Raw genomic sequence first — 23,630 nt, 5'->3', positions numbered from 1 at the left:
CTGTATTTTTAATTTTTCAGGAACCTCCATACTCTTCTATAGTGGCCATACTACTTTACAATCCCATCAACAGTATATATGTGTTCCTTTTTCTTCACATCCTTTCCAATACTTGTTTGAGTTATATTTTTTGTCTTTTTGGTTATAGTCATTTTAACTAGAGTGTGGTGGTATCTCATTGTGGTTTATATTTGCATTCCCTTGATGATTAGTGATGCTGAACATCTTTTTATGTACCTTTTGGGCATTTGTATGTCTTCTTTTCACTAATGTCTATGAAGGTCTGTGGCACGTTTTTAAATTGAATTGTATGTTTGTTTTATTTTCAGATTTCAGATTTCTTATATACTTGATATTAGCCTCTTCTCATTATGTATCATTTGTGAATATTTTCTCCCATTGTCTACGTTGTCTCTTCACTATGTTATGTCATTTCATATGCAAAAGTCTTTTAGGTTGATGTAATCTCATTTGCCTGTTTTTGCTTAGGTTGCCTTGGCTTTGAAGTCTTTCCGAGTCCAATGTTGTAGAGTATTTGCCCTGCTTTCATCTAATAGTTTCATAGTTTAGGGCATTACATTTAAGTCTATAATCCATTTTGAGTTGGTTTTGTATGTGATGAGAGTTAGGGGTCTAGTCTTACTCTTCTGCATATGGATACTCAATATTTCCTGTACCATTTATTAAAGAGATTGTCTTTTCCCCAAAGTGTGTTCTTGACATCTGTGTTGAAAATCAGTCAGCTTTAGGTGCATGAATTTATCTACAGACTCATTGGGCATATTGGTCTACGTGTTTGTTTTCATGCCAGTATAATGCTGTTTGGGGTACTGTAGCTTTGTAGTAAATTTTGAAGTCAGGTAGTGTGATGCCTTGAGCCTTGTTCCTTTTGCTCAGCATTGCTTTGGCTATTCAGGGTATTTTGTGGTTCCATGTACATTTAGTTTTTTTTTTTTTTTTTTTTTTTTTCTATTTTTTTGAAGAAAGTCATTGGTATTCTGATAGAAATTGCATTAAATCTATAGGTCACTTTGGGTAGCATGCCCCTTTTAATAATATTCTTTTTTTTTTTTTAAGATCAAGTCTTGCTCTTGTCACCCAGGTTGGAGTGCAATGGCGCGATTTCGGCTCACTGCAATCTCTGCCTCCTGGATTCAAATAATTCTCCTGCCTCAGCCTCCCAAGTAGCTGGGATTACAGGCGCCCACCACCACACCCAGCTAACTTTTGTATTTTTTTTTTGGTAGAGACGGGGTTTCACCATGTTGGCCAGGCTGGTCTTGAACTTCTGACCTCAGGTGATCCACCCGTCTCAGCTTCCCAAAGTGCTGGGATTAAGGCGTGAGCCACTGTGCCCGGCCCATTTTAATAATATTCTTCCAATATATAAACAGTATATTTTCATCTATTCACGTGTATTTCATTTTTTCATCCATGTTTTATGATTTTCAGTATAGAGATCTTTCACTTTTTTATTTAAGTTTATTGCTGGGTATTTAATTTTTTGTAGTTATTTGTATGCACAAAAAAGTATTTGACAAACTTTAACTTTCTTTATAGTGAAAACTCTAAGCAAATTATGTATAGAAGGTATGTATCTCAACACAGTAAATATGACAAACCAGTGTTAATATACCAAACAGGGAAAAGATGAAAGCTTTTTCTCTGAGATCTGTAACATGATAAGGATACCCATTTTCACCACTCCTATTCAAGATAGTACTTGAAGTCCTAGCCAGAGTAATTAGTCAAGAGAAAGAAATAAAAGGCATCCAAATTGGAATGGAAAAATGAAATCGTCCTTGTTTACAGACAATATGACCTTGTATATAATAAAAACATAAACATGACACCAAACAGCTGTTAGAACTAATAAACAAGTTCTGTAAAATCGCAGGATACAAAATCAACATAGAAATATCAGTGGCATCTCTGTATGCTGATAGAAAACCATCTGAAAAAGAAAATAGAAAATGCGAGTTACAGTAGCTGTGAAAAATAAGTCAGTCCATTTTGAGTTCATGTTTGTAAATGTGCAAGGTAAGGTCCAACTTTATTTTTTCCCCTGTGGATTTCCAGTGTTCCCAATCCTATTTGCTGAAGAGACTGTCCCTTTTCTCATTATGAATTCTTGGAACCCTTGTTGAATATAAGTTTACCATATACACGAGCATTTATTTCTGGACTCTTCAATCTGTTTCGTCTTTTATTTATCTTTATGTCAATAGCACACTGTTTTGAGTACAATAGCTTTGTAGTATATTTTGAAATCCGAAAGTATGATGCCTCTTTGTTTTTCTTTCCCAAGATTGTTTATCCATCTGTGGAAGATTGTTTATCCATCTATGGTCTCTTGAGATTCCATAGACATTTCAGATTATTTTAATACTTGTGCAAAAAGTTCCATTAATATTTTGATGGAGAGTACATTGAATCAGTAGATCACTTTAGGTAGTATTGACATCTTAACAGTGTTGTCTTCAAAATCTTGAACAAGAGTATGTTTGAGAGTTTAATTTCCACATATTCTTGGACATGCCGTTTTTCTTTCTGTTCTTCTAGTTTTATTCTGTTGTAAGAAGTGATGCTTTGTGTTACTGTCATCTGCTTAAATTTGGTAAGACTTTTTTTGCAGCTTAACAAGTTGTCTATCAGTGATAATGTGCCATGTATGGTCACGGATATTGTGTATTCTGCTGTTGAATGGTTAGTTCTGTATATGACTGTTAGGTCTAATGGTCTGTAGTGTTGTTCAAGTCCTCTGTTTCCTTACTGATCTTTCATCTCTTTTATTCTTTCCATTACTGAAAGTGGAGTATGAAAGTCTCCTAGTACTATTGTACTGCTGGCTATTTATTGCTTCAATTCTGTAAAAGTTTGCTAGTTGCTGTATATATTTGAGAGGTGTGATGTTAGGTGCATATATGTTAATATTTATTATAGCTTCCTGGACAATGAACCCTTTTATAATTACATAACGCTCTTTCTTGTCTCTTGTAATATGTTTTGATGTAACATGTATTTTAACTAATATGACAGTATTTTACTTTGCACACTATTTTTTTCCATTCTTTCATGTTCAGCTTCTGTGTGTTCTTAGATCTGAAGTTGGTCTTCCCTAGAAAGCATGGAGTTAGATCTTGTTTCTTGAATTTATTCTGCCAAATTATGTCTTCTGAATTTATTCATTTATATATAAAGTAATTACTGAAAGGTATGACGCACCATTGCATTTTGTTCAATTTTTTGTTTTAGGTCTTTTATCTATTTTGGTCCTGTCTTCCTCTCTTGCTGTCTCCCTTAGTGTTCTGTTGATTTTTGTAATGACATGTTTTAATTCCTTTCCCACATCTCTCTGTGTATCTATTACAGGTATTTGCTTTATGGTTACCATAGATATTATGTAAAACATCTAAAAGTTTTAACAGTTTACCTCAAGGTGCTAACCTTAATTGTATATAAAAATCCTGCCTCTTTATGAACTCTCCATTGTATTTTATTGATATCACAAATTATATCACTTTATATTATGAATCCATTAGAACAGATTTATGGTTATTTTAAAGTGTTTGACTTTTAAAATCGATAGCAGAATTAAAAGTATTCTATGCACCATCATTATAATACAGAATATTTTATTTGTGTATATAATTACTGTTATCAGAACAGTTTGTATTTTTATATAATTTTGTGTTACTACTCACCGTCGTTTTATTTTTCCATGTGAAGAACTGCCTCTACTTATCAGTTCTTTTAGAACAGATCTAGTGGATATGAATTCATTCAGCTTTTGTTGATTTTGAATATTCCTTATTTCAAAATTTTTAAAGGATAGTTTTGGCAGAGAACATTTTCTTGATTGGTAGTTGTCATTTTTCAGCACTTTGACTATATCATTCTTCAACTTTCTGACCTGTGAGATTGTTTGCTGAGATATTTGCTGGTCATCCTAGGAATGGGCCTTGCATATGCCAAGTCACAGGTTTTGTTTTTTTTGTTTTTGTCTTCTAAATTCTCTTTGTTTGTAACTTTTGAATCTCTGATTATAATGTGTCTTGTTGTGGGTCTCTTTGTGTTGCTACTAGTTACAGTTGGTAGAGTTTCATTAAATTTTAGGGCATTTTCTCCCTCAAATTTGGAAAATTCTCAGCCATCATTTCTTCAAAGAAAGTTTCTACTCTTTTCTCTCTCTTTGCGTTTTAGAATTCTCGTTATGAGTAAACTGGCCTATTGGGAACAGGCCCCCAAATCTGGCCATAAACTGGCTCCAAAACTGACCGTAAACAAAATCTCTGCAGCACTGTGACATGTTTGTGATGGGCATGATGCCCACGCTGAAGGTTGTGGGTTTCCGGAATCGGGGCAAGGAACACCTGGCCCACCCAGGGCAGAAAACTGCTTTAAAGGCGGTCTTAAACCACAAACAATAGCATGAGTGATCTGTGCCTTAAGGACATGCTCCTGCTGCAGATAACTAGCCATAGACCATCCCTTTATTTCAGCCCATCCGTTTGTTTCCTGTAAGGAATACTTTTAGTTAGTCTATAATCTATAGAAACAACGCTTATCACTGGCTTGCTGTCAGTAAATATGTGGGTAAATCTCTGTTCGGGGCTCTCAGCTCTGAAGGCTGTGAGACCCCTGATTTCCCCCTCCACATGCTATATTTCTGTGTGTGTATGTCTTTAATTCCTCTAGTGCTGCTGGGTTAGGGTCCCCACGACCGAGCTGATCTCAGCATTGGTCTACTTGATAGTATCCCATTAGTCTCTTAGACACTCTGTTTTTTTCTTTTTGCTGTCCTGACCATATACTTTCAAATGACCTATTATCAAGCTTGTTGGGTTATTTTTCTGTTAGATCAAGTCTGTGGTTGAACCCTCTAGTGAATCCTTAAATTTAGTTATTTTTCAGCTCCATACTTTGTGTTTTTACAGTTCTAATCTTTGTTCATAAGCTCATTTTCTTCATGCATTTTTGTCTTCTTTTGTTTGTCTATGTTCTTCTTACCTCGTTGAGCATCTTTAAAATAGATATTTTGCTAGGCACAGTGGCATGTGCATTTAATCCCAGCTACTTTGGAGGCTAAGGCAGGAGGATCGCTTGAAGCCAGCCTGGGCAGTATTGCAAGACCCTGTGTTTAAGGTTTTTTTTTTGTTTTAAAATTAGTTGTTGTGGCATGTGTCTGTAGTCTCAGTGACTCAGGAGGCTGTGTCAGGAGAATTGCTTTACCCTAGGAATTTGAGGCTTGGCTACATTGAGCTATGATTGTACCAGTGTACTCCAGTCTGAGGGACAGAGTAAGACCCCATTTTTTTCTGTTTCTTTTTTTTTTAATTTTTTTATTTTTGACTTTTATTTTAGATTCAAGGTAGATGTGTTGGTTCATTACATGGGTATATTGCAAGACACTGGTTTGATGTCTGGATGATCCCATCACCCAGATAATGAGCATAGTGTCCAATAGATAGTTTTCCAGCCCTTGCTTCCTCCCTTTACTGCCCCCTATGAGTCCCCATTGTGTCTTTTCCCCATCTTTATGTTCATACGTACCCAATGATTAGTTCCCACTTATAAGAACATGGTCTTTGGTTTTCTATTCTTATGTTAATTTACTTAGGATAATAGCTACATTCATGTTGCTGCAAAGGACATGAGTTTTTGTTTTTTTATGACTGCATAGTATTCCACAGTGTATACGTACCACATTTTCTTTAACCAGTCCATCATTGATGGACACCTAGGCTGAGTTCACATTTTTACTATTGTGAATAGTGCTGCGATGAACATAGGAGTGCATTGACTTTTTGGTAGAACAATTCATTTTCCATTGGGTGTGTACTGAGTAATAGAATTGTTGGGTCAAATGGTAGTTCTGAGTTCTTTCAGAAATCTCCAAACTGTTTTTCACAGTGACTGAGCTAATTTACTTACATTCCCATCAGCAGTGTATAAGTATTATCTTTACTGCTGGCACTTGCCAGCATCTGTTTTTTGACTTTTCAATAATCACTATTCTGAGTGGTGTAGATGGTATCTCAGTGTGGTTTTGATTTGCATTTTTCTGATGGGTAGTGATGTATAACATTGTTTCATATGCTTGTTGGCTGCTTGTATGTCTTCTTTTGAGAAGTGTCTGCTCTTGCCCTTTACCCACTTTTTAATGGGTTTTTTTCTTGTTAATTTAAATTTCATATGGATTCTGGAATTAGGCCTTTGTCAGGTACATAGTTTGTGAATGTCTTCTCCCATTCTGTAGGTTGTCAATTCTGTTCACAGTTTATTTTGCTGCGCAGAAACTCTTTAATTAGGTCCCATTTGTCAATTTTTGTTTTTGTTACAATTGCTTTTGAAGACTTAGCCATAAATTCTTTGCCAAAGTCAATGTCTAGAATGGTATTTGCTAGATTTTCTTCTAGTATTTTTAGTTTTTTTAGGTTCTGAATTTAAATCTTTAATCATCTTGAGTTAATTTTTATATATGGTGAAATGTAGCAGTCTATGTTCATTTGTCTGCATGTGGTTAGTCAGTCATCCCAGAACCATTTATTAAATAGGGAGTCCTTTCACTATTGCTTGTTTTTGTTGACTTTGTGGAACATCAGATGATTGTAAGTGTGTGCCTCTATTTATTTCTGGGTACTCTGTTCTCTTCCATTGGTCTATGTGTCCTTTTTTAAAAAAAATTTGTTTTTCTTTATTTCCTCAAAAAAAAAAGATGGGGGATACATTTGCACAACATGCAGGTTTGTTACATAGGTATATGTGTGCCACGGTGGTTTGCTGCACCTATTGACCCATCCTCTATGTTGTCTCCCCTCAACCCCCAACCCCCACCAGGCCCTGGTGTGTGTTGCTCTCCTCCCTGTGTCCATATGTTCTCATTGTTCAGCTCCCACTTACAAGCGAGAGCATGCAGTGTTTTGGTTTTCTGTCCCTGTGTTAGTTTGCTGAGGATGATGGCTTCCAGCTTCATCCATGTCCCTGCAAAGGACATGATCTCATTCCTTTTTATGGCTACATAGTATTCCATGGTGTTTATGTACCACATTTTCTTTATTCATTCTATCATTGATGGGTATTTGGGTTGGTTCCATGTCTTTGCTATTATAGATAGTGCTGCAACAAACATACATGTGCATGTGTCTTTATAGTAGAATGATTTGTATTCCTTTGGGTATATACCCAGTAATGGGATTGCTGGGTCAAATAGTATTTCTGATTCTTGATCCCTGAAGAATCACCACACTGTCTTCCACAGTGGTTGAACTAATTTACATTCCAACCAACAGTGTAAAAGCGTTTCCATTTCTCCACAGCCTGGCCAGCATCTGTTGTTTCTTGACTTTTTAATGATTGTCATTCTGACTGGCATGAGGTGGTGTCTCATTATGGTTTTGATTTGCATTTATCAGATGATCAGTGATGTTGAGATGTTTTTCACATGTTTGTTGGCTGCATAAATGTCTTTTTTAAAGAAGTGTCTGCTCATATTCTTTGCCCACTTTTTAATGGGGGTTTTTTTTTTTCTTGTAAATTTGTTTAAGTCTCTTGTAAATTCTGGATATTAGACCTTTGTCAGGTGGATGGATTGTAAACATTTTCTCCCATTCTGTAGGTAACCAGCCTTTTAGTTTAATTAGATCCCATTTGTCAATTTTGTTTTTGTTGCCATTGCTTTTGGTGTTTTAGTCATGAAGTCTTTGCCCATGTCTATGACCTCAGTAGTATTGACAAGATCTTCTTCTAGGGTTTTTATGGTTTTGGGTTTTACATTTAAGTCTTTAGTGCATCTTGAGTTAGTTTTTGTATAAGGTGTAAGAAAAGGGTTCAGTTTCTGTTTTCTGCATATGGCTAGTCAGTTTTCCCAGCACCATTTATTAAATAGGGAATCCTTTCCCCATTGCTTGTTTTTGTCAGGTTTGTTGAAAATCAGATGGTTGTAGACGTGTGGTGTTATTTCTGAGGTCTCTGTTCTGTTTCATTGGCCTATATATCTGTTTTGGTACCAGTACCATGCTGTTTTGGTTACTATGGCCTTTTAGTATAATTTGAAGTCAGGTAGCGTGATGCCTCCAACTTTGTTCTTTTTACTTAGGATTGTCTTGGCTGTATGGGGTCTTCTTTGATTCCATATGAAATTTAAAGTAGTTTTTTTTCTAATTCTGTGAAGAATGTCAATGGTAGTTTGATGGGAATAGTATTTAATCTGTAAATTACTTTGGGCAGTATGACCATTTTCACAATGTTGATTCTTCCTATCCATGAGGATGGAATATTTTTCCATTTGCTTGTGTCCTCTCTTATTTTCTTGAGCAGTGGTTTGTAGTTCTTCTTGAAGAGTTCCTTCACATCCCTTGTTAGCTGTATTCCTAGATATTTTATTCTCTTTGTAGCAGTTGTGAATGGGAGTTTATTCATGATTTGACTCTCTGCTTGTCTATTGTTGTTGTAAAGGAGTGCTTGGATTTTTGCAAATTGATTTTGTATCCTGAGACTTTTCTGAAGTTGCTTATCAGTTTAAGGAATTTTTTGGCTGAGATGACTGAGTTTTCTAAATATAAAATTATGTCATCTGCAAACAGAGACAAATTGACTTCCTCTCTTCCTATTTGAATATGCTTTATTTCTTTCTCTTTCCTGATTGCCCTGGCGAGAACTTTGAATACTATGTTGAATAGGAGTGGTGAGAAATGGCATCCTTGTCTTGTATTGATATTCAAAGGGAATACTTCCAGCTTTTGCTCATTCAATATGATATTGGCTATGGGTTTGTCATAAATAGCTCTTACTATTTTCAGATATGTTCCATCAATACCTAGTTTATTGAGAGTTTTTAACATGAAGGAATGTTAAATTTTATCAAAGGCCTTTTCTGTATCTATTGAGATAATCATGTGGTTTTTGTCTTTGGTTCTGTTTATGTGATGGATTACGTTTATTGATTTGCTTATGTTGAACCAACCTTCCATCCCAGGGAAGAAGCCAACTTGATCATGATGGATAAGTTTTTTGATGTGCTGCTGGATTCAGTTTGCTAGTATTTTATTGAGGGTTTTCACATGAGTGTTCATCAGGGATATTAGCCTGAAGTTTTCTTTTTTTGTTGTCTCTCTTCCCAGTTTTGGTACCAGGATGATGCTGGCTTCATAAACTGAGTTATTGAGGAGTCCCTCCTTTTCAATTGTTTGGAATAGTTTCAGAAGGAATGGTACCAGCTCCTCATTGTACTTCTGTTAGAATTCGGCTGTGAATCCATCTGGTCCTGGGCAATTTTTGGTTGGTAGGCTATTATTACTTCAATTTCAGAACTTGTTATTGGTCTATTCAGGGATTTGACTTCTTCCTGGTTTAGTCTTGGAGAGTGTATGTGTCCAGGAATTTATCCATTTCTTCTGGGTTTTCTAGTTTACTCATGTAGAGGTATTTATGGTATTCTCTGGTGGTAATTTTTATTTCTGTGAGGTCAGTGGTGATATCCCCTTTGTCATTTTTTATTGTGTCTATTTAATTCTTTTCTCTTTTCTAATTTGTTAATCTAGCTAGCAGTCAATCTATTTTGTTAACTTTTTCAAAAAACTAGCTCCTGGGTTCATTTATTTTTTGGAGGGTTTTTCATGTCTCTATCTCCTTCAAGTCTGCTCCGATCTTGATTATTTCTTGTCTTCTGCTAACTTTTGGATTAGTTTGCTCTTGCCTCTCTAGCTCTTTTAATTGTAATATTAGGGTGTTTATTTGAGATTTTTTTAGCTTTCTGTTGTGAGCATTTAGTGCTATAAATTTCCCTCTTAACACTGCTTTACTTGCATCCTAGAGATTCTGGTACATTGTCTCTTTGTTCTCATTGGTATCAAATAACTTCTTGATTTCTGCCTTAATTTCATTATTTTCCCAGGAGTCATGCAGGAGCAGGTTCTTCAATTTTCGTGTAATTTTGTGGTTTTGAGTGAGTTTCTTAATCGTGAGTTCTAATTTGGTTGCAATGTGGTCTGTGAGACTGTTTGTTATGATTTAAGTTATCTTGTATTTGCTGAAGAGTGTTATACTTCCAATTATGTGGTCAATTTTAGAATAAGTGTCATCTGGTACCGAGAATAATGTATATTCTGTTGATCTGGAGTGGAGAGTTCTGTAAATGTCTATTAGGTCCACTTGATCCAGGACTGAGTTTAAGTCTTGAATATCCTTGCTAATTTTCTGTCTCGTTGATCTGTCTAATATTGACAGTGGAGTGTTAAAGTCTCCCACTATTATTGTGTGGGAGTCTGCATCTCTTTGTAAGTCTCTAAGAGCTTGTTTTATGAATATGGGTGCTCCTGTACTGGGTGCATATATATTTAGAATAGTTAACTCTTCTTGTTGAGTTGTTCCCTTTACCATTATGTAATGCTCTTCTTTGCCTTTTTTGATATTTGTTGGTTTAAAGTCTATTTTATCAGAGACTAGAATTGTAACCCCTGCTTTTTTTTTTCTTTCTATTTGCTTGGTAAATTTTCCTTTATCCCTTTATTTTGAGCCTATATGTGTCTTTGCACATGAGATGTGTGTCCTGACAGCATACCAATTGGTCTTGACTCTTTATCCAATTTGTAAGTCTGTGTCTTTTAATTGAGATGTTTAGCCCATATATATTTAAGGTTAGTATCATTATGTGTGAATTTGATCCCATCATCATGATGCTATTTGGCTGTTTTGCACACTAGTTGATGCAGTTTCTTCATAGTGTCATTAGTCTTTATGCTTTTGTGTTTTTCCAGTGGCTTCTACCAGTTTTTCCTTTCCATGTTTAGTACTTCTTTCAGTAGCTCTTGCAAGGCAGGCATGGTGGTAACGGAATGCCTCAGCATTTGCTTGTCTGGAAAGGATTTTATTTCTCCTTCGTTTATGAAGCTTAGTTTGGCCGGATATGAAATCTGGGTTGAAAATTCTTTTCTTTAAGGATGTTGAATATTGGTCCCCAATCTCTTCTGGCTTATAGAGTTTCTGCTGAGAGGCCTACTGTTAGTCTGATAGACTTCCCTTTTTAGGTGACCTGGCCTTTCTTTCTGGCTGCCCTTAACATTGTTTCCTTCATTTCGACCTTGGAGAATCTGATGAGTATGTGTCTTGGGGTTGATGTTCTCATGGAGTATCTTAGTAGTGGTCTCTGTATTTCCTGAATTTGCATGTTGGCCTGCATTCTAGGTTAGGGAAGTTTACCTGGATAATATCCTGAAGTATATTTTCCAGCTTGTTTCCATTCTCCTCATCTTTTTCAGGTACTCCAATCAATCATAGGTTCAGTCTTTTTGTGAAGTCACGTATTTCTTGGAGCCTTCGTTCATTCCTTTTTATTATTTTTTTCTCTAGTCTTGTCTACATGCCTTATTTCAGCAAGGTGGTCTTCAAATGCTGATGTCCTTTCTTCTGCCTGGTTGGTTTGGCTATTGATACTTGTGTGTGCTTCATGAAGTTCTCATGCTGTGTTTCTCAGCTCCATCAGGTCATTTATGTTCCTCTCTAAACTGTTTAGTTAGCAGCTCCTCTAACCTTTTATCAAGATTTTTAGCTTCTTTGCATTGGGTTAGAACATGCTCCTTTAGCACAGTGTAGTTTTTTATTACCCATCTTGTGAGGTCTACTTCTGTCAAGTCTTCTGTCTCATCCTCTGTCCAGTTCTATGCCCTTGATGGAGAGATGTTGCAATCATTTGGAGAAGAGACACTCTGGCTTTTTGGATTTTCAGCATTTTTTTGTTGATTCTCCTCTCTGTGAGTTTGTCTAGTTTTGATCTTTAAGGCTGCTGACCCTTGGATGGGGTTTTGTGGGGCTTTTGTTGTTGTTGATGCTGTTGTATTGCTTTCTGTTGGTTTTTCTTTCAATGGTCAGGTCCCACTTCTATAGGACTACTGCGGTTTTCTGGGGGTTCACTTTGGCCCTGTTCATCTGGTTCACTCCTGTGCCTGGAGATGTCACTCAGGGAGGCTGGAGAACAGCAAAGATGGGTGCTTGCTCATTCTGGGATCTCTGAACTCAGGGGGCACCAACCTGATGCCAGTAGGATTGCTGTTGTATAGGGTGTCTGACAACCCCTATTGGAGGGTCTCACCTAGTTGGGTGGCACATGGAATAGGACCTGTTTAACGAAGCACTTTGTCCCTTGGTGGAGGGGGTGTGCTTCGCTGGGGAAAAACCCACTTGTCTGGGCTGCCTGGATTCCTCAGAACTACCAGGAGGAAAGACTAAGTCTGTTGATCTGCAGAGACTGCCGTCACCCCTCCCACTAGGGGCTCAGGCCCAGTGAGATCTGGGTTCTTTCCCTGAGCCTCTGGCTGGAGTTATTGGAGTTCCTGCAGAGAAGCCCTGCCCAGTGAGGAAGGATGGGACAGGGTCAGGCCTGAAGAGGCACTCTGGCTGCAGTCTGCCCCAGCCAGTGCGTTGGGCTGTCGGAGACACATCTTGGGACCAAGCCATGCAGCCTCCTTGACTCCAGGAGGCGAAAAGCACAACCTGGAGCTATAGAGGTGAATGTTGCCCTTCCCTCACCCTGGGAGCTTAGCGTGTTATGCAGTTGTGAGTCCCAGTGCTGGCTGCTGCCCCTCTGCCAAGGAGCTCCAATGGCTTAGACAGCAGGCAGATGCAGCTGTGGTGCTTGTCGCCCCTCCCTGCAGGTGCTCTGTAGGCTTAAGCAGGTTCCAGCTGAGAGACTGTTGAGAATCTGTGCAGCCGCAGGGTTGGGATGCTAAGCCCCAGTGGCATGAGTTCATGAGTGGGATCTTCCGATCCGTGGGTTGTACAGTTCCCTGGAAAAAGCATGATTTTTCTGGTTGGGTAGCACACTCACTCACTGACTCCTTTGGCTGGCAGGACAGGGCTCTCCTCCCCTATGTGGCTCTCAGGTGGGCTGCTGCACCACACTGTTATTATTTTCTCTGTGGATCATGCCAGCCTCCTAGTCAGTTCTGATGGGAGAACCTGGATACCTTGGTTGCTGGTGCAGGATTCACACACTTACTATGATTCTTTTCAGTGGGAGCCTCTGAATGCTACTGCTTCTAGTCAGCCATATTGACCCCACCCCGTGTGTGTATTTTTGTGCTAGTACCTTGCTGTTTTGTTGACTGTAGGCTTATAGTATAGTTTGAAGTTGGATAATATGAAGCCTTTGGTTTTTTCTTTTGTTTAGGATTGCTTTGGCTATTTGGACTCTTACTTAGTTCCATATGAATTTTAGAATAGTTTTTTTCTAATTCTGTGAAAAGTGACATTGGTAGTTTGATAGGAATAGTATGGAATCTCTAGATTGCTTTGGGCAGTATGGCCATTTTAAAGATGTTGATTCTTCTTTGAGCATGGAATGTTTTTCCAATTGTGTTGTCTATAATTTTTTCAACAGTGTTTTATAGTTCCCCTTGTAGAGATCCTCAACCTCGTTGGTTAGATCTATTCCCAGGTATTTGGTTTTTTCTTTGTGTGTGTGGTGATTGTAAATGGAATTATGTTCTTGATTTGGCTCTCAGCTTGCATGTTATTGGTGTATAGAGATGCTACTAATTTTGTACTTTGATTTTGTATCTTGAAACTTAACTGTTCCTTATCAGTTTTAGGAGCCTTTTGGCACAGTCTTTCCAGGTGTAGAATCTTATCAGCAGAGATGATATTACTTTCTTCATTTCCTCTTTGGATGCCTTTTATTTCATTCTCTTGACTGATTTTTCAGGCTAGTACTTCCATTACTATGTTGAATAGAAGTGGTGAGAGTGGGCGTTCTTCTCTCATTCTTGTTTTTAAGGGGAATGCTTCCAGCTTTTGTCTAGTTGGTATGTTGGCTGTGCGTTTCTCATAGATGGTTCTCATTATTTTGAGGTATGTTTCTTTAATGCTTAGTTTGTTGAGGGTTTGTTTTTTTTAAAATCATTAAGGGATGTTAAGTTTTATCAAAAGCTTACCTCATGTATATTGAAATGGTGATTTTTTTTTTTGGAGACAGAGTCCCACTCTATCCCCCAGGCTGGAGAGCTCACTGCAACCTCCGCCTCCTGGGTTCAAATGATTCTCATGCCTCAGTCACCAGAGTACCTGTGTCTACAGGAATGTGCCACCACACCCAGCTAATTTTTGTATTTTTAGTAGAGACAGGTTTCACCATGTTGGCCAAGCTGGTCTCGAACTCCTGGCCTCAGGTGATCCACTGGCCTTGGCCTTCCAGAGTGCTGGGATTACAGGTGTGAGCCACTGTGCCTAGCTTTTGAATTTTAATTCTTTGTGGTGAATCACGTTTTTAAATTTCCATATGTTAGACTAACCTTGCATTCTAGGAAAAAAGCCTAGTTAACTGAGGTAAATTAACTTTGAGTGTGCTGCTGGATTTGGCTTGCTACTATTTTGTTGAAGATTTTTCTGTCTGTGTTCATTAGAGATATTGTACTGTAGTTTTCTTTGTTCATTGTGTCTTTACCAGATTTTGGTAACAGAGTGATGTTGGCCTCATAGAATGAGAGGGGAGGAGTCCCTCCTTATTTTTTGGAATAGTTTCAGTAGAATTGATACTAGCTCTTCCTTGTACTTCTGGTATAATTTAGCTGTGAATCCATCTGGTCCAGGGGTTTTTTGGTTGGTAAATTTTTTATTACTGATTCAGTATCAGAACTTGATACTAGTTTGTTTAGGGTTTCAGTTTCTTCCATATTCGATCTTTGGAAATTTTATGTTTCTAGGAATTTATCCATTTCCTCTAGATGTTCCACTTTATGTGCATAGAAGTCTTCATAAATCTCTGAGAATCTTTTGTATACCTGTGGGGTTGATTGTAATGTCCCCTTTGTTGTTTCTGATTGTGCTTATCTGGATCTAATGTTTTTCTTTGTTAACCTAGCTAGTGGTCTATCAATCTTGTTTACCCTTTCAAAGAACCAACTTTTGGTTTTGCTGATGCTTTGTATGGAATTTGTGGTCTCAATTAATTCAGTTATCTGATTTTAGTTATTTCTATTCTTCTGCATTTGTGCTCAGCTTATTTTTCTTTTTCTAGTTTCTTTACAAGTGATATATCATTAATTTGAGATCTGACTTCTTGAAGTAGGCATTTCGTGTTATAAGCTTCTTTTATTGCGGCTTTAATTGTGTCCCAGAGATTTTGGTATGTGTTTTCTCTGTTTTCACTAACTTCAAATAACTTTTTAATTTCTGCCTTGATTTCATTGTTTACTCAAAAGGTCTTGAGGAGCCAATTGTTTAATTTTTATGCATTTCTGTGGTTTTGAGAGATCTTCTTGTTGTTGTTTTCTGTTTTTATTCTATTTTAGTCCAAGAGTATGGTTGGTATGATTTTTTTTCTTCTTAATTTATTGAGACTTGCTTTCTGGCTGAGCACATAGGGTCAATCTTCAAGTATGTCCTGTGTGCATATGAAGGATGTGTGTGTTCTGTGGTTGTTGGGTGGAATATTCTGTAGATGTCTATTAGGTCCAATTGGCCTATTCTGTAGATGCCTATTAGGTCCAGTTGATCGTTTGGAATTGATGTCCAAAGTTTCTTTGTTAATTTTCTGCCTCAGTGATCTAATGATGTCCATGGGATGTTGAAATACCTCACTGTTATTATGTGGCTAATTCTTTTCTCAGGACTAGAATCACTTGTTTTATGAATCTCAGTGCTCCAAAGTTTGGTGCTTTAGGTGTTTAGCATGTGTAAGTATTCTTGTTGAGTTGAACCCTTTATCATTATGTAATACATCCTTGTCCTTTTGTATGGTTGTTGGGTTAATATTCTCATTTCTTAAAGAAAACAGAATGCCAGGTTCAGTTGCTGGATTCATCCCAGCACTTTGAGAGTCTGAGGCTATGGGATTTCTTGAGGCCAGGAATTTTTGACCAGCCTGAATGACCTAGCAAGACCCTGTTTGTACAAAGAATTTAAAAAATTATTCAGATGTGATGGTGTGTTCCTGTAGTCATAGCCAGTTGGAAAAGTGAGGTAGGGTGACTGCTTTAGGCCAGGAATTCGAGGTTTCAGTGAGCTATGATTGCACTGTGGCCTGGTGACAGTGCAAGACCTTGTCTATAGGACGAAGATAGATATTTTAAATTATTTTAAAATTAGTTAATAGATTTCTACTTCTGTAGCTTCACTTGTATGTTAATATGTTAGTTAATAGATTTCTACTTCTTTAGATTCACTTTCATTTTGGTCCTTTTATTGAGCCATGTGTTTTGGTTACTTTGATGTTTTGTGATTTTGTTGATATTTTGATCAAGTAAGAAACAGCTACCTATTTTGTCTATTATGGAATGAATTTGTATAGGTGAAAACTGATACCCATCAGGCACTCTAGTCATTCTGGGAGATTCTTCATACTGTTGTCAGGATGTTTCTTCTCCAGACTACTGTGTGTATTTTCCTATTAAAAAGGTTTGTTTTTTTCTTTTTCTCTTAGGAGCCTTTAATCTCCCCCTTTGGTAAGTGTCATAGGCACTACTATCTCTCTGTTGTTGTAACAAGCATTCATCTTTGTTCTCAGTTGACCTGTTATTTCAACTATGTCACCATTTTCTCCTGCACCACATATTAAAGGAAGCAATGGCCAGTCTTTAGATCACCCCAGAATAATGCAGAACTTTGGACATATGTTTTACTCCTTTTATTTTTCTTTCCTGAGAGTGAAACAGAATGCGAAGAGTTTTTGTGTAACTGCACTGTGCTGTGGTGCACAAATACAACAAAGTTTCTTCCTTCTAAATGCGACCATTCTTGGCTTTGTGTTCACCTAGGTGATGCAAACTCAACTGACTTTAGTCACCCTGTTACATTTAAGTGCATATATCAATTGAGAAAACAAAGGGGCCTCAAGTTTTTGATTCAACTATCATGGTGTTCTCTATGTGGTATAATTTGTGTATTAGATTTATAAAGTATTTTCACCTGAATTTAGTAATTGGAATTTTTAAAACTTTTGGTATCTTTCAGATATCTTTTCTCATGATACTCAAGGCCTCTTAAGAAAGAAGCTCGTAGAAGAATCATTCCAAAAAGTGATATTGGATGGATATGGGAGCTATGGCCCTCAGAATTTAAACTTAAGGAAAGAGTGGGAAAGTGAGGGTAAGTGTGAAGGTCACAACAGATATTATGATGGACATACAAAATGTAAGACAACTACCTATAACAAAAACATCACTGTTACAGGAGGTCAAAACATGAAAAAACTCAATCTGTGTCAGTTGCTTTTCTAAACCATGTGTTTCTGTAAGTAAATGCCGACATCAATTTTTGAAACATACCTTTTCTTTAAAAGGAAATTTGGATAATCCAAATAGTGACTCAGTCCATGTTTCAAATAATCATTTAAACCAATTAAAATGTAGAATTGGAGTAAATGTTGGGTCAAATATTTCTGAAAAGGAGAGATTTAAAAATGAGGAGGTGATTTCTAAATATGATCAATTTGATGGGTCCTTTGTTAAAAGTTTGTTTCACCAACAAATAACACCTCGTTCTGCCTGTGATCAATATAGACAGGTCTTCATTCATCATTGCTTAATCAATGTCAGGGAATAGATAATTTGGGAAAACATCACACATGTAATAAAACTTTGACAGCCTTTAAGCAGGACTCTACCTTAAATAATTACCAGTATATTTGTATTGCAGAGAAAAATCAGTACAATAAATCTGATACAACATTAAGCCAAGGCATAAGCCCCAGAAGACATCAGAAAACTCATTTTCTACAGAACCATTACAAATGTAAAAAATGTGAGAAAGCCTTTCATGAATGTACCAACCATGTCCATCAGAGTATCTTTATTCAAGAAAAGTCTGCCAAATGTAATAAGTGTGTGGAAACTTTTATCCAGTCATCAAAACATACTCAGCCTCAGAGAATCCATATTGGAGAAAAGTCACACAGATGTAATAATGGTGAGAAAATCCTTAGTAAATTGTCAAGTCTAAGAATACATGAGATAATCCATAATGAAGAGAAACCTTACAAATGTAAAGAATGTGACAAAGCCTTTAACCATCGTTCACACCTTACTCAGCATCAAATAATTCATACTGGAGAGAAACCATACAAATGTAAAGAATGTGGCAAAGCCTTCAATTCTAGTTCATATTTTACTCGACATCAGAGAATTCACACTGGAGAAAAACTTTACAAATGTAAAGCTTGTAGCAAATGTTTTACTCATTCTTCAAATCTTCTTGTGCATCGGAGAATTCATACTGGAGAGAAACCTTACAAATGTAAAGAATGTGGTAAATCATTTAAAGTGTCTTCAGCCCTTACTCAGCACGAGAGAATCCATACTGGAGAGAAACCCTACAAATGTAAGGAATGCAGCAAAGCCTTTAACTGTAGGTCATACCTAACTAAACATCAGAGAATTCATACCGGAGAAAAACTTTACAAATGTAAATCATGTAGTAAATCTTTCTCTCGTTCCTCAAGTCTTACTGTCCACCAGAGAATTCATACTGGAGAAAAACCCTATAAATGCAAACAATGTGGCAAAGCCTTTAATTGTAGTTCACGCCTAACTCAACATCAAAGAATTCATACTGGAGAGAAACCCTACATATGTAAAGAATGTGGCAAAGCCTTTAACTGTAGTTCATCCCTTACTAAACATCAGAGAATTCACACTGGAGTGAAACTTTACAAATGTAAAGCATGTAGCAAATCTTTCTCTCATTCCTCATGTCTTTCTGTGCATCAGATAACTCATTCTGGAATGAAACCATATATATGTAAGGATTGTGGTATCTCCTTTAACCGGTCTTCAAATCTTAGACGACATCAGATGATTCATACTGGAGAGAAACCCTACAAATGTAAAGAATGTGGCAAATTGTTTAATCGATGCTCAACCCTTACTCGACATAAGAGAATTCATACTAGAGAATTTCTATAGTTGTAGTAAATGTGAAAAGAGTTTTATCCAAAATTTAGAACTTAAAAATCACCATAGAGTTTATAGGGAAACAACTTACAGATTGAATAAATGGGAGGAAGTATTTAATCAGAACTCAAATCTGAATGTGTCAGGACTTACACAAAAAAGGACCAAAGCACACATCCCCAGACTTTAAAATTAAATAAGAGTATTTGTTATGGAGGATTACTCTAAAGCCAAAGCAGTTATTTATTTTGTTATGTGTTTCAAATGAGCAAAAACATTGATATTTGGACAAGTAATTATTCAGTGAGCACATTATTTGTATTGAAAACATTTGAAATTTGTATAAAGCAAATTATAATTCAATTCTCAAGTTAGTTTTTATACCTTAATGCTTAGTGTTTACATAAAACATATATTCTATTTTTTCTACATCAGAGCTATGAGAGGTTGTTCTATAGTAGATGAATATCATTAATACCAATTTATTTTCATGGAAGTTTAATGGCAAATGTAAAATACATGAAGAAAATCTTAAAGAGGCTCTTTGTGTTTGAATCATAAAACAGTAATGTGTGTAAGCATATAGTACATATTTAGGGCATTATTATTCTATACTAAAGTAAAAGAGGAATATTCTGAATTTATTTATTACATCAATTGTTCCTTAAGTAGAAAAACACTGGTCTGTTATTTAAAATACTGGCAAACCTTTATAGTACAATGAAGTAGTAATCTTGAATATTATTTGATGTGTTAAAATAAAAACATCTTCACAGATATCAGAGGAAAGTGAAAACTCATACCTGAAAGATTGTAAATATGCTTTATATCAATTTTCCAGAGGACTTAAACTTCTAATAATATTGATAATATTCTCATGGTTACTATTTTGTATTCTTTCCTGCTTTTTGTAGCTACTGGTGTACTATGACAGTTATAATAAAGATTATATGGGGATATACTTAAAAGTCATACTTTTAAAATCCTGAATCATTGTTTATAAAATTTTATTCAATATTTTCTTTGCACATACCCTTTTCAGTCCAATTGAACACTTAGAGATTTTCTTTGCTTTCACTTGCATTGAATGGAATATACAGATGTATTAAGATCGAAAGAAAAGGTGTAAGAGAACTATACAGGCAGAAATGCATGTGTGTGTACCTGTCTTCAAATGGAAAAGAAAATGATGGATCACAACAGGAAATTTGAGAACTATTGATTTATTACCAAACTAGAAACCTCACAAATTCTCAAAGCTAAATTAGTTTCTCATTGCACACTGAATTTTTCTCTTATAAATCTAATGTCTTCTGGGTTCAGACTGTATCCCATACAAATCCTTTTTTCTTGCCTATGATTCATGTAAGAAGAATTATATGATTTTCTTATTTCAAAGCTTGTAAAATATTGCTTATAAGTTCTCATGGATTTTAAGAATGTTTTTATAAAATTTAATGGTGCTGTCCGGGTGTGGTGACTCACGCTGGTAATCCCAGCATTTTGGGAGGCTAAGGCAGGTGGATCACCTGAGGTTGGGAGTTCAAGACAAGCCTAGCCAACATGGTGAAACCCTGTCTCCACTAAAAATACAAATATTAGCTGGGCGTCATGTCCCATGTCTGTAATCCCAGCTACTTGTGTGACTGAGGCAGGAGAATCACTTGAATGTGGGAGGCAGAAGTTGCAGTAAGCCAAGATCACACCACTGCACTTCCAGCCTGAGTGACAGAGTGAGGCTCCATCTCAAAAAAAAAAAAAAAAAAAAAAGATTTAATGGTGCTTAGAAATTAATCTGAGTACGTAACTCTACAGTGATCTATTTAGTTACAATACAAAATTCTGACCAATTAGTTGAAGTAGTGCCAAAGATAAATAAAAAATCTTGAAAACAGCCAAGACAAAGTAACAAATTACATAAATGGAATAAATAATATAAGTGCAGTATAATATGTCATGAAAAGTAATCATTGCAAATGACAATGGAATTACATTTTTAAATTTCAGATAGGAAAACCTATTATCAACACGAGATTCTGTATTCAGCAGAATTCTTTAAAAAATGAAACCAAGCCACAGTGAGATATCACACACCTATGAGAATGGTAAAAAAAAAATTTAATGTGAGTACCAAGTGCTGGTTAGGATTTGGAGCTACTCAAGTTAGGAATGCAAAATGACATAGTAACTTTGGAAAATAGTTTGACCATTTTTAATAAAGTTAGTCTTATTATTTGAACTAGATGTCCCACCCCTAACCAACCATTTATTATACAAAACTGAAAACTAGTGATTAAAACCTGTTTGTGGATATTTGTTGCCACTATATTCATATTTGCAAAAAGCTAGAAATAAATCTTATGTTCCTCAGTAGGTGAGTCGATAATAAACTGTGATATGTCTATACAAAAGAAGTGTGTTGTTAACAAAAAGGAAAAAACTATTGATCTCCACTACTACATGTATGAATCTTAAATATTTTGCTCTAAATTAAGGCTGTCAGATCAACCAGGCTGTATATTACGTGATTCTATTTTATCACTTTACATGAAAGATTAGAGGGATGGAAAATGATTAGTGGTTGCCAAAGAATGGGAGGAGGACAGGCATTGATTACAAAGGGGCAACAAGAAAAAGTTTGGAAACAGTTTAGTGTGGTACCGTGGAAATAGGTATGTGACTACACAGTTGTCAAAACCCAATGAAGTGTACACCACAAAGAGTAATTTTACTCAATGCAATTTTAAAAAATTAACCAGGATGTTGGGGAAATTCAGATATAATGCAGACAGTGACAGATGAGTCTCATTGTATTACAAATTATCTGTCATCTGGCTGGGTGCAGTGGCTCACACCTGTAATCCAAGCATTTTGGGGGACTGAGGCAGGAGGATCATTTGAGGTCAGGAGTTTGAGACCAGCCTGGCCAACATGGTGATACCTTGTCTCTACTGAAAATACAAAAATTAGCTGGGTGTGGTGGCACACACCTGTAATCCCAGCTACTCAGGAGGCTAAGGCAGGAGAATCACTTGAAATGAGGAGATGAAGGTTACGGTGAGTCAAGTTTGTGCCACTGCACTCCAGCCTGGGTAACAGAGTGAGACTCTGTCTATAAACAAACAAATTATCTGTCATCTACCTATAAACATAACCCTACTGAAGAGGATGGAGATAAAATGTCTGCATCTAAGTCACTTGGAAAAACAGTATTTTGGTTGAATGCTCTAAGACTACACAAGCACTGTATTCTACTGAGTAATATTTTATTTTCCTACAAGGATATGAGTTAGCAATTCTGAAACACTTTTACATCTTATTATATAATATATGGAGGCTGTTTCTCAGTGTTGTTCACAAAAGTTAAATGAATGCTAGCATGAATCTTGTGGTCCTAGCCCAAAGTTGGAAATGTCAGGATGAACCCATGACTAATATATCTGGATGGATGGATGGATGGATGGATGGATGGATGGATGGATGGGTGGATGGATGGATTTAGATATACAGACAGATAGACAGATGATAGATAGATAGATAGATAGATAGATAGATAGATAGATAGATAGATGAAGCATGTCTAAGATATCTGGAAGGATGGCTGAATGGAAGGATGGATGGATAGATAGATAGATAGATAGATAGATAGATAGATAGATAGATGATTCAGAGATAGATAATGTTCCAAACTCTTGAGGGCCAAGAAGCAGAGACATCTAGTATCAATGAACACACTGAGGTCTACAGTCTTGGTTTCTAAACAACATTCATTAGAAGGACCCAAAGGTTGAAGTTAGAAAATATAAGTTGAGCTAGAGGATCTTGTAAAGCCACAAAGGAAAAAGTGCTTAATAAAAATGATGGGGACTTTTCAAAGGGAGCCAACCTGAAAGAACTCCCAATGGTCCAATCTCCAACAATATGAGCAATAAGTTATGATAGTTTTGGATTATGGCCCAGAGAATAAAATAATATTCATTTTATTGTGTGTGTGATATAATCTCATCTCTACTGTGTGAATAAAAGACATTAAATAAATATGGAAAGAAGGAAGGAAATCTTACAATATTCAAAATACAAATCAATGTAGTTGGATAATGCAAAATAAATCAACACTAGAACATCACAGTAATAATTACTGTAGGGAAGATTCCCTGAGGAATTCAAAAATTTCAGGAAAAGCTTAAACACTAAAGAGTGTATTTGGGTCAGTCTCGGTGGCGCATGCCTGTAATCCTAACACTTTGGGAGGCCTATGCGGGTGGATCACCTGAGGTCAGGAGTTCAAGACCAGCCTAGCCAACATGGTGAAACCCCGTCTCTACTAAAAATACAAAAATTAGCCAAGCATGGTGGTGGGCGACTATGATCCCAGCTACTTGAGAGGCTGAATCAGGAGAGTCACTTGAACCTGGGAGGCAGAAGTTGCCGTGAGCCAAGATCACGCCGTTGCACTCCAGCCTGGGTGACAAGAGTGGACTCCGTCTCAGAAAAGAAAAGCATATTTGCATATTTTAAGTATCTACCATCTAATATTAATATAATTTTTTTCTTAATTTCTTAGACTTGTGACTATTTGAAACAAATTATAACACTGTATTGTAGGATTTATAATTTGTAGTTGTAAAATTTATAACACATGGAATAAGAAGTTAAATGGAATGGTTCTGTAGCAAACTTTTCACGTTTTTTTTTTATTTAGGACAGTATAGTTTTAACTCTAGAAATAGATTTGGTTGATATGTTAAA

General features: G+C 36.4%; 1 protein-coding gene across 4 annotated transcripts in view; it reads left to right on the top strand.

Moving 5' to 3' along the window:
• Positions 1–20,305, top strand: part of KRABD5 (KRAB domain containing 5) — a 44,140-nt gene extending 23,835 nt beyond the window's left edge. For all 4 annotated transcript variants that reach the window (XM_017862757.1, XM_017862756.1, XM_017862754.1 and 1 more), the window contains 2 exons: positions 16,945–17,079; positions 17,629–20,305. In XM_017862757.1, the coding sequence (XP_017718246.1) occupies positions 16,945–17,079; positions 17,629–18,893 (1,400 nt within the window). In that variant the 3' untranslated portion in view covers positions 18,894–20,305. The remainder of the gene's footprint in view (positions 1–16,944; positions 17,080–17,628) is intronic.
• Positions 20,306–23,630: the final 3,325 nt, after the last annotated feature.

This window comes from Rhinopithecus bieti, unplaced genomic scaffold (genome assembly GCF_001698545.2).
Source record: "Rhinopithecus bieti isolate Rb0 unplaced genomic scaffold, ASM169854v2 scaffold_66233, whole genome shotgun sequence".
NCBI lineage: Eukaryota > Metazoa > Chordata > Mammalia > Primates > Cercopithecidae > Rhinopithecus > Rhinopithecus bieti.
This window is presented reverse-complemented; position numbering and strand designations above follow the sequence as displayed.